The 15,010-nt window shown below is 37.3% G+C and overlaps 1 protein-coding gene across 4 annotated transcripts in view; it reads right to left on the bottom strand.

Annotated features, from left to right (window-relative positions):
• Window positions 1–15,010, bottom strand: part of prtga (protogenin homolog a (Gallus gallus)) — a 118,502-nt gene that overhangs the window by 39,825 nt on the left and 63,667 nt on the right. For all 4 annotated transcript variants that reach the window (XM_072564981.1, XM_072564980.1, XM_072564979.1 and 1 more), the window contains 2 exons: window positions 14,079–14,384; window positions 8,348–8,536 (listed from right to left, as the gene is read on the bottom strand). In XM_072564981.1, the coding sequence (XP_072421082.1) occupies window positions 8,348–8,536; window positions 14,079–14,384 (495 nt within the window). The remainder of the gene's footprint in view (window positions 1–8,347; window positions 8,537–14,078; window positions 14,385–15,010) is intronic.

Here is a 15,010-nt window from a genome sequence, read left to right on the forward strand (position 1 = left end):
ACTCCACACCTTTATTTATAAGCCCATGATGTACCATGCCTTATGAACACAGAAAGCAAGTTAACAGTCTAGGGATATTGGCCTACATCCCACCATGACAGCTGGTGGAATTTAAATTCAATTGAGAAATCTGGAATTGAAAACTAGTCTTACCAATTGTGTCAATAAACTATAATAGTCATAAAAACCCATCTCGTTCATTGATGTCCTTTAAAGATGTGTTACTCTTACCTATCTCGGCCAACTGTGACCCTAGACCTGCAGCAACCTTAACTGCTCTATGTAATGGCTTAGAACTTACTCAATTCAATGCTAATTTGGAGTGGCATGCTGGCCTTTCCAGGCATGCTCCTATTAAAAGAGTAAAGAATATTTTCTCAGCCTGCCCTGCTACTTCCAACAATATGTTTATTCTTGCATCCCTCAGCTCTTGCACCCACTTTAGAAATGTATTTTTTATGTTATGTTGCCTTTTGTTGTTCATAGCTAAAAAAAGCATTTCTTAGTATTAAAATAATTCCACATATCCAGATATTTCACCAGCTTGTTTTCTTTTGAAGACCAACACTACCTTCTTCAGTCAATAGTTCGGTATCATCTGTAAATTTCAAATAACTGTGCCCTGTGTGCTCAAGATAAGGTCATTAACAGATTTTGCTTCAAAAAAAGTTGTCCTAATACTGGCCCACAGAAATCCCACAATATTCCATTCTCCAATTCAAAACACAATCATTTGCCACTGCTCTCTTCTGTCACTGACAAATTCATGCTGCCACTGACACTTGTGCAACGTTTTAACAAATAACTTTTAGAAGTCTATATACAAATCAATTACATCACCATCATCCCTCACTGTTAACTAACGTGTTGGAGGTAAGCTCAACTTGCCTTAAAAAAAAGGTTGGTTTTCCTTAATTCAGCCACATTTGAGTAAGCGTCTATTAAGTTTGTGCTGGATTCTCTCACTTTGAAAAAAGTGCTCCCACCACCAGGTAAAAGGTAAAGTCGCCATAGTCGCAGAGGACTATTAGGCTGCTCTTTCAGACAGAGATGACTGGTGGTGATTTAACCAGAGGGTCAGCACATCTCAGGAGAGGGGACGGGTTGAAAACGAGTGTTCTGCGTGGAACATCAGCCAGTGCTGGAATTGAACTCACTGTTGGCAATCTGCATTGCAAACCAGCCTTCCAGCTAACAACCCCCAAACTAACTGAGCAGTTGTGATTGGTCTTATCCTTACATCTATTTAAAATGCTTTCTTAAATCTATAGCAGAGCCTTAGTCTTTTCAATAGACCTTTAATATATGTTAGAGCTGAAAAATCATTAGGAATGGAAACTGGAACAAATTAAACAGTATCATCTTATGGTAATAACAGTTTACAGATATTTACGATTCTCTTGAAGATAAAGTACATAAGCAAATCCAAGCAGAATGGATTCACTGACTCAGCCACTTCACTCTCACTTGATTTTCATAATCAACAACTTAGTAAACTAAAAACGCTTGAATGGACAGAGTAACATTTAACTCCAACAAATTATTTAGGAGGTCATCAGCAATGTAACATGACTAGAGAATCACATACAAATTTCAAGAGCTACAAACATTACAAGTCTGACATTATTAAGCTCACAGCAGAGAATAAATCATATTTATCATTTTCTGTCCCTCTTTAGCCTTAAGCTTCCAACTCACAGCCCTATGATAACCTACTGCATTTAAGACTGGTCATTCCATTGTAAATTTAGTGCTCCCCTGAGATAAGATTCCTCAATGGCTTACTCCTCAGTTGTATCATTGAACTCTGTCTACAAAGAGACGAGAACATGCCTATACTGTAAACACAAAAGCTCTTTACTTAGTTAACAGAGCTATTAAAGCCAATTACTAGATCAGTCCATCGCTTTTAAAATTCCATAATTGACAAGAAGATTTCCTGCAATATTGGTGCAGTCACACAAATTATTAACACACATACCACACATCCCTTTATAACATTGCTATTTCAGACCTATCATTTCTTATACTCTTCAAGTAATTGTCACCATCGGTGTCTAAGATAGTTATTTCTAACACTGACATGAGTATTTGATTTGCAAAAAACAAAACATTCTGATGAAAAGGAAGGACCAGGAAACTTTGGTTCATGAAAATCACATTTGGTAACTAAGCAAATGCTGCTTAGTTACCAAAATGGATCAGTTTTTATTTGAGTGAATTAATTAAAAATTGGGTTGTTTTGTATTAAAAATATATAGATTCCAATGTAATTACCCAAATCATTTTTAAACGTTTAGTCTTAGACATTTCATATTTCGGAATATTACGTAAAAGAACTACACGTTACTTTCTCATTGTCCTCCCCTACAAATTGCAATCCTGCCCTTGGCAGTGATGGCACAACACAAACTTGCAAGAGTACGAGGGAGCGGGAGAGGAAAGCATAGTAACAAATACTGGATTTTGTTTGGAGTGAGGCATAATTTCAAACTTCTGAAATAAAAGTGTTTAAGTAAAAGACAAAGTTGATTATGACATGTTAAGGAGAGAGATAATCACAACTCCTAGTTATCGTATATAATAGCAATTAAAATATCTAACATTTTGGCCTGTATGCAAGATAGGCTTCTCCTCAGAATATTAATGCCCATAAATTATCAAGATATTTGCATATAATTTGCAGATAGGACTCTTGATAAATACCATTAGTTAATACCTTGAACTCTGTATCATGAAACAGTAAAAGCATGAAGTAAAAACATTAAAAGCAGTTCAGTTATCTTCTTAGGATTCCTGGACAACTTTCAACACATCTTTAAGAATCAATTGTCAGAGGATACATTTTAAAGACAGCTTGATTAAATCTTTATGTTGAAACGATTCAAAGATTAGTGCACATCTTAAAGTTAACACAGTAACTTTCCAAATTGAGCTTTCAGAAGGTTAAAAAGGGTCACATCATTGTAAAATGGCACACTTCCATACAGGTGTTCTTAACTTTATTACATTTTCACACCTTGTTAACTCACAGCAACTATTTAAACACAAACAGCTAGTAAAAGACTCCATTTCCTACCAATTTGCCTCCCCTTTTCATAGTGCTTAGCTCAATTTGTGTTGTCTTTCAGGTCCACCCTGGCCTGTATAACTTTATTGCACCCTGGGAGACCATCATTAAAGCAGGCCTCAAGTGCATAGGCTGAAATTACGAATAGGACATAAGCTCCACCCCAATGTGATTATCCAACTCCTGCTCTCTAATTCATATTCTGCCGAAAACAAAAACAAACCTGAAAATTTCACTTTACACCAAAAAACAAGAGCCTAAAATTGGTGTACTGTTTAAAAAATAACCAGCAAGCAGTGAAACATGACTCAATACCATGTTGTACTTTTCTAAATGTCTCTCTGTATCTTTATTTTCCTTATCCCACAGGAAGTGGTTCTCGGGGGTAGGTTCACAATTGCTAGGCATTTGCATCCAAATGACCATTTTTCAGGTACAAGTCTAGAAACCTGTCCTTTCTGAATAGCCAGACTGGATTTGAAACGTTAACTCTACTTCTCCCTCTAAAGATGCTGCCAGATCTGCTGAGTTTTTCTACCGATTTTGTTTCGCTATTCAACCATAAAGGTATCAAAGCAGAATCAGATTCCAGCTTCATGAGCATTACACATGCATTCCAGCTGAGGTTATTAGATTACAAAAATCAACTCAGAAGTGGCAATGTGAACGATTTCTTTCCTCCTCCTACCGTTAAGGCCCCCCAGTACATTCTAGCAAAGAAGCCCCTATATCTCACTAACTAATCATAACCCAGCTGGGATCAGTTAAGAAATGTCCAAGGATCAGAACCTGGAACTTTCTGATCTTCAGTTTACCACAAAGATCACTTTAGACTCTACATTACAGCGTTAAGATGGGGCATTTAACATACTACTTAACAGGACAAGATAAGTTCCTTCAACCCTGAAAATCCAAATGTTTGAAGCACCAGCTACCTCATTTCTGTTTGCACTGCACAATATATTATTTAGTGATTTGCCCTGTGAGGATCAATGCTCAAAAGTCATTATTAGCAGTGCTATCCAATTGGTAAATTAATCAGACCATCATAATACACAAATGACCAGGTCAATTCTTAAATGTCACCTTCCACAATGTACATTGTTCTTATCTACACAGGTGCTAAGAAAAAAAGGTAATCAATGGCTTATGTGGCAGGTATATGAAAAACAATTTTGCTGTAACAGGTGGCAAACTAATACAGAAGACAAATTGCTCTTTTCTCAAAAAAGACATTGTAAAATTAGCAATAGTGTAATAGGACCTTAGTCTCATGACTGCACATAGTACTTTTAAATCTACAGTGAAACACATTTAAAGATAAAAAGAATAAGACGTCTAAAATATTACATCTAAACCCACTGTAAAAACTCATCTTAATGTTTCTGATAAGAATAGAATTTTGACAGATGAAAAGATAAAAGTAACTGAACATGCTTGTAAATTTTCTTAATGGTCTGTACTGAAGAATGTTTATTTTAAACCTTAAATCTTTTGAATGAGGGTTTATTTTGAAATTCAGTTTACCATTACAAAGCAAATTTCCTATGGCTTAAACATCAACACTCAAAATTTTAAGTCTGCTTTAAAAAGACGTTTTGTTGGGAACACCAATTTTGCATAAATAAGCATCATCATCCAAGTGCCACAGCAAATTGCTTAGGTGCTCATGATCTTTAAAAAAATCTTGTTGTCAATTGTAATGCTTATTAGGCTGAATTAAAATTATACCATTCCCACAATGCAGACAGAAGCTATTGGTCCATCCAATCTGCACCAAGCCTTCAAACAGCATTCTACCCAGACCCAGCACCCCCCACCCTAACCCACCATTTACCATAACTAATCCATCTAGCCTACATAACCCTGGCTACTACAAGACAATTTAGCATAGCCAATCCACCTAAACTGCACATGCTTGGAATGCAGGAAGAAACCAGAACGTTCAGCTGAAACCCACACAGACACAGAGAATGTGCAAGCTCCATTTCCAGTCAGAGTTCCTTCATGTAAGGATCCACAAACCCAAGTGTTTAAACATCTAGTACTTCATTAAGTCGTATTCCACCTTTCCAGTGCAGATTTTATTTTTAAAAGTCTGTTCAGAGATATTATTCCATATCTCTGGAACAGAGGGTTCTTGAACTTATATCTCCAAGCTTACGGTTCCTCAGTACTGAATTAAAGAAAATACAGTGAAGACAGAACCTAAAAATTTATTTTTATCCTGTAGTACCATTTGTTGTCAACAGGTGTTGCCATGCAAATTTCTTTTCATTTAATGATTTTAAAATGGTAATGCTAAACTTGGACCTGAAAAAATTAAAACATTTTTCATCTTCATAGTTGTTGCAGGCCTGAGTTATCCATTAGCAATTGAAGTAATTCCACTTTCCCATGTGGAACACTACTTCACAGTTGATTCAGTTGTAATTTACTGTGGTAAATACACTAGTGATATGCTCTCGTTGCTAGATGAGGCAATCAAACCCACACAAAAATTTCTTAGTATCACTTCAAGCCTTGACTGATTAAACTTTATTCCTAAACTGGGTCAGGGTGGCAAAAAGGTCACATTTATAAATTGTCAGTGTCTGTCAGAGTAGAGACAGAGCTTTATCTTTGTTCACAGGGAAGAGATAAAATCATGGGCTTCAAGAGGTCAAAAGCCAGTGACTGGGACAAGTGCCTTAAGCAAACCATTCCATCTAAAACCTCCATTTGGAACTTGGTGACAAGGCATAAGAAAGAAATAAGTGGAATGAGTTTACTTTTTGGAAACAGAGACTTGCAGTCAATAAAACCACACTGTTTATCATGAGAATGTCTAATAACCCAAATTAGTTTCATAGAAATAAAATGCCAAAAATAAAGATAAACTAAAATTTAAAATGAAAGGATTAGAAGGCATACAGGTGCTTCTGGGTTCATGCTTTCTAATTTGAGTGCAAAGTTAAAAGATTATCTTTCTTGAGCTGCATCTTTAAGCAAGTTTTTTTTTAAATCCTACCAGCTTCACATCATTTATTTTTTGCTTTTAATGTTTTTGACAGAAACATTTACAAACAGTAAACTATATTGCAAGAGTTCAGCCATTACATTCAAACTTATCCTCAAAGTATTTTAGAAAGCATGGTCACTGAGTCCATAGAAGGCTGAGTCAACTGAAGTGCAATTCAATTAGGCAACTTTTTAAGAATACTGTTGGAGCTTGGATAGATACCTTTCAGGAAGGGTTTAGGCATTTCAATATTACAGCAAAACATTAACTTGAAGAAATGGGACTAGAAAATAAGGGCAGGGGAATAAAAATGAGTGTTTCTTAAAGTTACATTTATTTTGGTTTGTCTGATTTGACTTTTTAACAAAGCCAGAGTAGCTACATTAAGGAGGATTAATAACATCCAAAACACTAGAATAGAAACAGAATCCAATCAATGATTTGGTTTTGTTCTACTCTCATGCTTCATTGTCCCCAACAGTTTTTTGCCTGGTTAAATGGTCAGCTGCCAGCCACCTGCTATGGCTGGAATGGCCACAGATGGTCAGTTGTCCAGTTAGTAGTTAAGAATGTGCTGCTGTTCCCACATCACACGGGGATTGAGGCCCTTGACAGGGATCCGTGAATCTAAGCTCATCACCAAGCAACAGTCAAGGGCCACAGCCAAACAGTGACTGAGGTCAGACTTAATAATCCTGCAATAACTTACACTAATAGATCATTCAGACTAAGAATTTCAAATGTAATACCATTCAAATATTACTGTTCCTTTTCTTTTCTGAAGAATCACGCTTGCAAACAGGGACTACATTGCTTAAATTGCAACAGTAGCATTCCCAAGTATATACTAAAATATTCAAAAACTTACAACTGAAAGCACTATGCAGAAAATATTTCCCAAGCAGATAAATAGAATCTTAATAGTAACATAATGTCAATTAGCAACTGTGCATTAAAGAAAAACTAAAAGGTAGCATATTGTTTGCCTATCATACAAGTCTAAAGCTTTACAGTGGCATGTGAAAAGATTTCTTGTGTGCACAGAAACCAATTTATACCCTCACTGTAATTTGGTTCTGTATAAACCTTAGTGCTGATTTAACAATTTGATTAACGTTTGGAATGGTTACATGGGACTACAGGAACTAGATTTCAGATCATTTCAGGTGGTCTGGAAACAAAAAATAATGCCAAACAACTGTGCTGAAGGATTGTGTTGACAGAAAAGGTTGTGTAAATAATTCTCACAACACAAAAAAAATCCTTTCAGGAAGGGCTGAGGTGTAAAATGATACAATGTAATACTAAACCCTTTGTTTTCTAAGTTACATTGAGAAAAAGGTTATGATTTCTGCATCACCACTGAAAAGGAGATGCAATGAAGCATTTAACAGGAACATGCAAGTGTTCAGAAATGGCATTTTTAAATGGAAGGTGGACAATTTTGTAGTTCTTGAAATAAGTTTCTCTCGGGAATTGTGCTGATTCAAATTGCCCCCCTTTTAGTGGAGCCAAGGGAGACAAAGAATTAAATATACTATTCAAGCTCATTAACAATCCAATTATACTTATTTGGAAAAGCAGGTACAGCATCCAGAAGTTTGAATTTTTACTTACAGTAGTCATACACTAGTAGCAGGCACTGCACTAGCTGCATACTTTTTAAAAACAAAAATTACACCTTCACAGCACAGATGCAAGTTGCATGTTGAGTTTGTTACTTAGATACCTAAGAAAATGTTTGTGGAGTTTTTATTTCAGTATAGATTTTGTTTCCAAATTTCTGCCCATTGGCTCAATATAAACTTCAGTTTTCCATTCAAGATATACTGGATAGGTTTCCCTGAACAAAACATGGGGATAGTTTTCTCAGACCTTTCTGTACCTAGTGTCAAGCAACTTGTTTGTTGTTCATAAACTTTACTGTGGAGCAGATCCAGAGGGAAAATTAGATTTCACCCTTCCCCCACCCTTGGGGAATTCCAGCACAACTGAAGCCTCGAATAAGTATACAAGGAAACAAAATGAACTATTAACAGGGCAATGGGGGTGTATGGTCAGTAAAAAAGATTGAAAGACTTTCAGAAAAGTAAGTAAAATACAAGCACAGCAAATATTGATAACCAAGTACCTTTGGAACCAAAGCATTTTGAATAAATCTGTTCAGGGGAAGAATAAAGAAAACATTAACATGAAAAGTCAAAAGTACCAGCGCCAAATTTTCTAAAGTAGAGGCTGTAAGTTAAGACTTAGTGAAAGATTTGAAAATTACATACCAAGTCCACTGATGGTGTAATGGGAATCTTGCATGCCAAGTCCAATTGGCCCAGTTTCCTGTTGACTTTCCTCCCTGTAAAACAGTCTGTATCCCTGGATGTGCACACTGTTCTCTTCTGCTTGCTTCCAACTTACTGTAATAGTTGTGCAGTTCAATGGCTCTAAACGCAGCTCTGGGGCCAAGGGGACTGTGGAAACAGGACATGGGAAACATTATTTATGCGTTTTCTGTTACATTGTATGTTTACTTGAGTTGCACAACAAATTTCAAATATGTTTCATCATTGTTTTAAATATTCAAGAAATGAACTCAGTTATTTCTATACACCTGGGAGTGCGTCAAATACTTACACTCAATGCAAATACCATAAGAAAAAGATCAATTGAGTCAATGTGCACCATAGCACTTGCATTAGTTCTTAGAACACTACTTATGTCTACAACTAGCTAAAAGCGACTGACGCTATCTTATTTTGCTGTTATAGAAACAAACATCTTCACAAATGTCAAAAGTGAAGGGAAACTTGAAAACAAGTGGCTGGTGAATTCAGGCAGCACTTCCACTGTCTCTATTTTGAGAAAAATTGCAGTACAGTTGCGACTTAAGTCAGGTATTCAAATCTCAGTCAGTAAAGCTACTTCAGAAAATATCTATTGCTTTCCAACAGCTAAACGTGCCCCTTACACTAACATTTAAATTGGAAATCCAAACTTTCAGGGTTTGAAAAAACCATGCGTATTTTGGAAAAAATGAAACACTGCTTTAGGTCATAGTTTCTACACGGATCATGATTTGTGCTGAGTAGTCACAAAACAATAGGCTTTTCAAAAAAGTTACAAAAATCAAGAGATGACAGACAGGAGGCTACACGAAGGGAAGAGAAAAAAACACAAGTATAAGCAGAACTCAGGATGAGCTTTTTCAAGTCTTGCTTTTCTTCTTTTAAGGGAAGGAATGCTGTCCACCCTGCTGGTTATTCCCCTAATCTGATGAAAACAACAGGCCTGGAGCCCCACAGGGATATGTCCTGCTCTAGGCCTGACAGCTCCAAGATTGATGGCTTAAGATAGCATGCACCGAATGAAATACTGGTGCTTTGACTGTTTATTTGGAAGTATCAGCACACATAAACACACCATCTCTTTGTCTGTGCCCAAACGGAATTATTCTTGGATAGATACCACTTACCAAAATCAAAAGGTAAACACAAGATATCTTCTCCTCCCACAGTTGCAGAATCAGTTACTCTTAAACACAGGCTCATCTTTATTTTTGGGGTTAGCAGACCATTGCAAACATTCATGATCCATTGATTTGAGGCCCACCCTAATGTTACTGGCACAAGGGCAAAGGTTACTAGGGTAACAGCAGCAACATCTTAACAAGATTATTGCAACAATCTCTTATGGACAACAGGCAGATCACCATATGCTCTCCCTCAGGATAGGTGGTTTTAATTTCCATCCCTAAAATCAGAAAAGCTTCATCTTGTATCTCAGTTACAAAAATGCATTGTACAAAACTAACTCATACTTGAGTATTTATAGATTTATTTCATACATTGGACAATTCAATGAGAAAAGAGCATGCAGATCTATTTTGCTGAGTAACAGAATCCACTCTGCACAGTTTATGTCATTTTAAAATTGTTCTAATGGACTTAATAGCAACATTAATGAAATAGAATTGCACTTCAGGATACATGGTTCATCTTGCAAAACCACAATATTGCTATTGGCAGTATGTAAAAAAAATTACTTATTCCATGTTAAAAGACTCACCACTCTTGTTAATTCCAATGCCAAACTTAGACCAGGGAAAAGCAAACAGAAGTATTAATGTGCCAAATAAGCCTTCAGGTTGAGTCAATTTCAATTTTACTGCTCTGATTTTAACTCATGATTTCCTTTTGGAGTGGAAGCCCAAACACGTTTGGCAAAGAGTTCAGGATCTTAAAACCCCTGGCTTCATTAGCAGGTATGAGGCAACACTCTTGCCTGGACCTGGTGAGCATGACAAAAAAGGCTGACAAGAACTGGAACCCTGAATTTTCTTCATCTTTGGTGAAACTATTTTAACACTCTTGTCAGAGTTATGGTAATTATGTAACAATGAAATACACAGCCTTCCACTGTGCTTCACCCAAGTATGGACTGAGCTATTAGAGAACGTCTATATGCTCCCATCAAAACTAAATGGACTGTCGTTTACAATGGAAGTAGCAATTCATGAACAGCAATCATAGTTCTGTAACTTAAGTTAATTATGGATAAAAGGACAAGAATAACCCTCAGGTGAAAGTATTAAACTGTGGGAAACTAGCTACCACAATATTAGGCAGGAACTGGGGAATGTAGATTGGGGTGGCTGTTTGAGGATAAATCCACATCTGGCATGTGGAAATCTTTTAAAAGCCATTGATTAGAGTTCAGGACCAGCATATAATGTAGGTGGCCTGATTAGTAAGTTTGCAGATTACACACACATCAGGGGACCTGCAGATCACAACGAGGATTTCCAGAGGTTACAAGATTAGATAAACTGAGACTTGGGCAGAGAAAAGGTAGATGGAGTTTAATCCAGACAAATGCAAGGTGATGCATTTTGGGAGATCCAATGCAGGGATGTTCACAGTAAATGGCAGAACCCTTAGTAGCATCAACATACAAGGGATCGAGGCATACAGGTTCATAGTTCCCTGAAAGTTACAACACAAGTGGATAAGGTGGTCAAGGCGGCATATGGCATTCTTGCTTTCATCAGTAAGGACATACAGTATAAAAATTGTCAAGTCATTTGCATAGAACTTTAGTTAGGTAACATTTGGACTACTGTCTAGAACTCTGGTCATGACATTATCCAAAGTGTCCTTACACTCTGATAGAGTACAGAAACAGTTTACCAGGATGTTGCCTGGCTTGAAGGATATTAGCTATGAGGAGAGATTGGACAAACTTGGTTTGTTTCCACTTAAATATCCCCAGGGTTAAGATCTATCCTTAAACCCCCACCTACTTTGTTCCATCTGCACTTTATCCCTGGTTGTCAATGTCAGTTTTCATAAGCACACGAATACAACTATGACCTCATCTCTCATTCCCCTTCCATTTTTAAATTATCAGTCTGCTTGCACAGCATTCAGTGCTGGATTGGCAAAAATTCCTTCCAAAGAAATGCTCATTGGACCAAACCCATCTACCTTAGATCATTGCCAGGGAAAGGAAAGGGATAAAGTAGATGGCACGGACTGATGCTGAATCTTTTCGTTTGCCAGAATGGTAGGATATTTGATTCACACAAGGCTTCTGGCCAAATATCTGTGCCATCACCATATCACTTCCTAATTTCTTGTACTAACTCAGCTCATCTGCTGAAACCCTTATCCACGTCTTTATCACACCTCTAGTCCTAACAAAAGTGTGCCCCTGGCCGGTCTCAAATATCCTAACTTCTGCAAGCATCAAGTGATGCAGATCTCTGCTGGTGACTCATACAAAGGAGCCATCACTCCTGCTAGCTGACCTACACAGCAACCAAGTTAAGCAAACCTCACCAAAATTCATTATCGTTGTTTCACTGGTCTTTACCTCTCATGTTCCTCAGCATTGCAATCCTCAGTTGTATGTACGCTTCTAAATCTGGCCTCTTGGGCATCCGATTTTATCACTTCACCACCAGTGACTGTGCCTTCAGCTGCCAATATCTCAAGCTCTGGAATTCCTTCCCTAAACTTTTCCCTGACTAATCAAGTTTTTCCACATTTCTTGATGTTCCTTAAAAGCCCCCTTCTTGACCAAGCTTTCAGTCAGTCACTTTAATGCATTAAAGGTTGGTGCTGTTTTTTAAACTTCTGATTAATACTTCTGAAGAGAATTGGAATATTTGACCATGCCAAAGACAATGAGCAAGTACAACTTCATACTAACAGGTAGATGGCACATAATACTACAGTGTGTTCAGCACAACTGGTCCAATGTTTGAGAATCCTGAGATTGCAAAAGGTATACACAATTTTATAGGACTAAAACTAGGCTTCCCAAAAGCAAAACTAAGCTAGATACGTTGTTTAACATGGTCTATTAAAATTTGATATTGCCCCCACACATTTAGGAGAGTATAACTAGGAGTGAGGCAGGAGGGAAACATCCATAGATATGATGCATTTGGAATTTCAGCAGAATTTCCATTGGGTCATACACAAGAGATTGTAAACAAAATTAGACAGGTAGGATTGGGACTAATGAGAAAACAAAAAACAAAACACACAGGGTACACCACTTAATGTTGTCATGACTGATCTAAGGCTTCAACTTCACCTTCCTACCTATTCCCAATAACCCTCAATTCCCTGAGCGACAGCAAAATTTCCAAAGCCACTTCACAGCAATATTAATCAGAAGCACAAAACTGACACCAAACTACACAAGACAATTGAAACCATGATCTGAAGGGAGATGAGTGGGACTTTTTTTTCCCCCAACCTTAAATGCATTCTGTTATGGAACACCCACAGCCCTCTGGAGTAGAGAATTCCATACCCTTAGAGTGAAGTTCTCATCTCATAACTGTATGACTGACCTCATATCTACAGCTTGTGCCCATGTTTTACTGGAATGGACAGAGAATTGGTTAATGGGCTGAAAACAGGAATAAACCAGTTTTCCTCACATTGATAGGCTGCAACTAGAGGATATCATAAGACTGTCTGGGCCACTGCAACTCAGTTTACATCAAAAATTTGGATGTAGTAATAAAGTTGAACTTTTCCAATTTACTGCTGACAAAACTAAGGGGAACATGAATTCTCTGTATGATATAAAAAGAGGGTTCAAGGGGATTTACCCCTAAAATGAGTGGGTGAGAACATGGCAGATAGATTATAATGCAGAAAAACACTGAAGTTATCCACTTTGGTAGCAAAAAAGTGAAAACACCATTTCTTAAAATGGTGAGGGACTGGGAAGTGTTGATGTCCGAAGGAATCTGGCTTATTTTGTTCATGAGTCACTGAAAACCAACATACGGATGCAGAAAGCAATTAGGTGTAAATGACACACTGGTTTTTATTGCAAGCAGATTTGAGAACAGGAGTAAAGATGCTTCCCTATAATTGTGTAGAGTCTTGGTAAGACTTCACCCAATTTGTGTATAATTTTAGTTATTGTAAGTATAAGAGGGTTGGCTCTGGCACCAAGGGGGAAAAAAGAAAGTGTCTCAGAATAAATGGAAACCAATGCTATTTAGGATTGAGGGGAGGAATTTCTTCAGAGGGGGCCAAATCTTTGGAATTGTCCATCTCAGTGAACTCTGGAAGTTCAAGAACTGAGCATATTCAAGACAGATATCAATAGATATCTAGATACTAAAGACATCAAGAGATAGGAGAATAGCGAGAGAAAATGGTGCTGAGGCAGATCAACCTCTAGTTGAATGGTGTAGCAGCGTGACAAGCCCCTCTAGCCTACTCCTGCTTCTATATTCTATTTTCTTATACATTTTCACAATCATAATACACCAACTATCTAATTTAGTTACCAAGTTTAAACATATGCTTACACCTCAGAACAGGCATCCCAATTCCAAATACATGATTATTTCACACCTGACAGACTGTGGTCAATCACAACAGGCATCAATGCTGCTATTAGACAGCCAATGACCAAATCTTATAAGTCAGATTTTGTAATTCCACAATACGAACATCAATATTTATCAATATAATGCATTACCTTTCACACTCGTAGCTTTTGGAGTTCTGTGGGATGTCCAGATTGAAGATTCTCCCCACCCCACTCTGGTTGCTGCAGAGATACGTACAAGGTAGGTGCTGTCAGGCTCCACACCTTCAAGTAGATGTTCTGATATGGTTCCTGGAAGCTCCACAAGATGTACGGCACTTTCTGTGCTCTTACGGTAATGAATGCGATATGCAATAATACGCCCTCTTCGGAATTTGACTGGAATGGGAAGCCACGAAATCAGGATGTTGGTTGGGCTGCGACTAGTCAAGCTGATTTCTGGCACTCTCAAAGGGACTGAGTACGAATTGAAAAGAAATAAAATGTTAAATTAGTACTAGTAATCTTACTTTAACACCACCAAAATTAGCAACAAGAGGACATACCTTTTCCTCAAAGGAAAAAGCAGCACAAAATGCCAAAAAATTGTATATTATACCGCCAACTATGAGATCAAAAGCTTATTTTAACAATATGATGGCACACTATTCAACAAACAGCTTCTAAAATTGTATCTTCATTTGGTATATGTATTTATTTGTTAGAGAAGTCAACTCAAATTCATGGGGCCATATACAATGCAACTGATGGGCAAAAAGTTTTGAAGTTTTATACTTCAATTAAGTGGGTTGACCAAGATTCACCAAGATGTAACTAAAAATCAATATTCACAGTGAAATACTGAACAGCTGATGTATTTCACAGCTTGCTTTAGAAAACCGGAGGGAAAACTTAAATGGGAACCAAGAAAATAGCTTGCATACTTTTTGACTGTGGTTGGAAAAAATAAATAGGAATTGCATGCAACAGATGTGTCATCTGAAGTGGAAGAAGGTAAGATACATGCTTGCAGAAAGCTGGTAATTTACCTAAAACAAAAAAAAACCATCCACAACACCAATTCTCCAACATTTAACGATATC

The sequence above is a fragment of the Chiloscyllium punctatum genome, chromosome 48, assembly GCF_047496795.1.
Source record: "Chiloscyllium punctatum isolate Juve2018m chromosome 48, sChiPun1.3, whole genome shotgun sequence".
Lineage (NCBI taxonomy): Eukaryota > Metazoa > Chordata > Chondrichthyes > Orectolobiformes > Hemiscylliidae > Chiloscyllium > Chiloscyllium punctatum.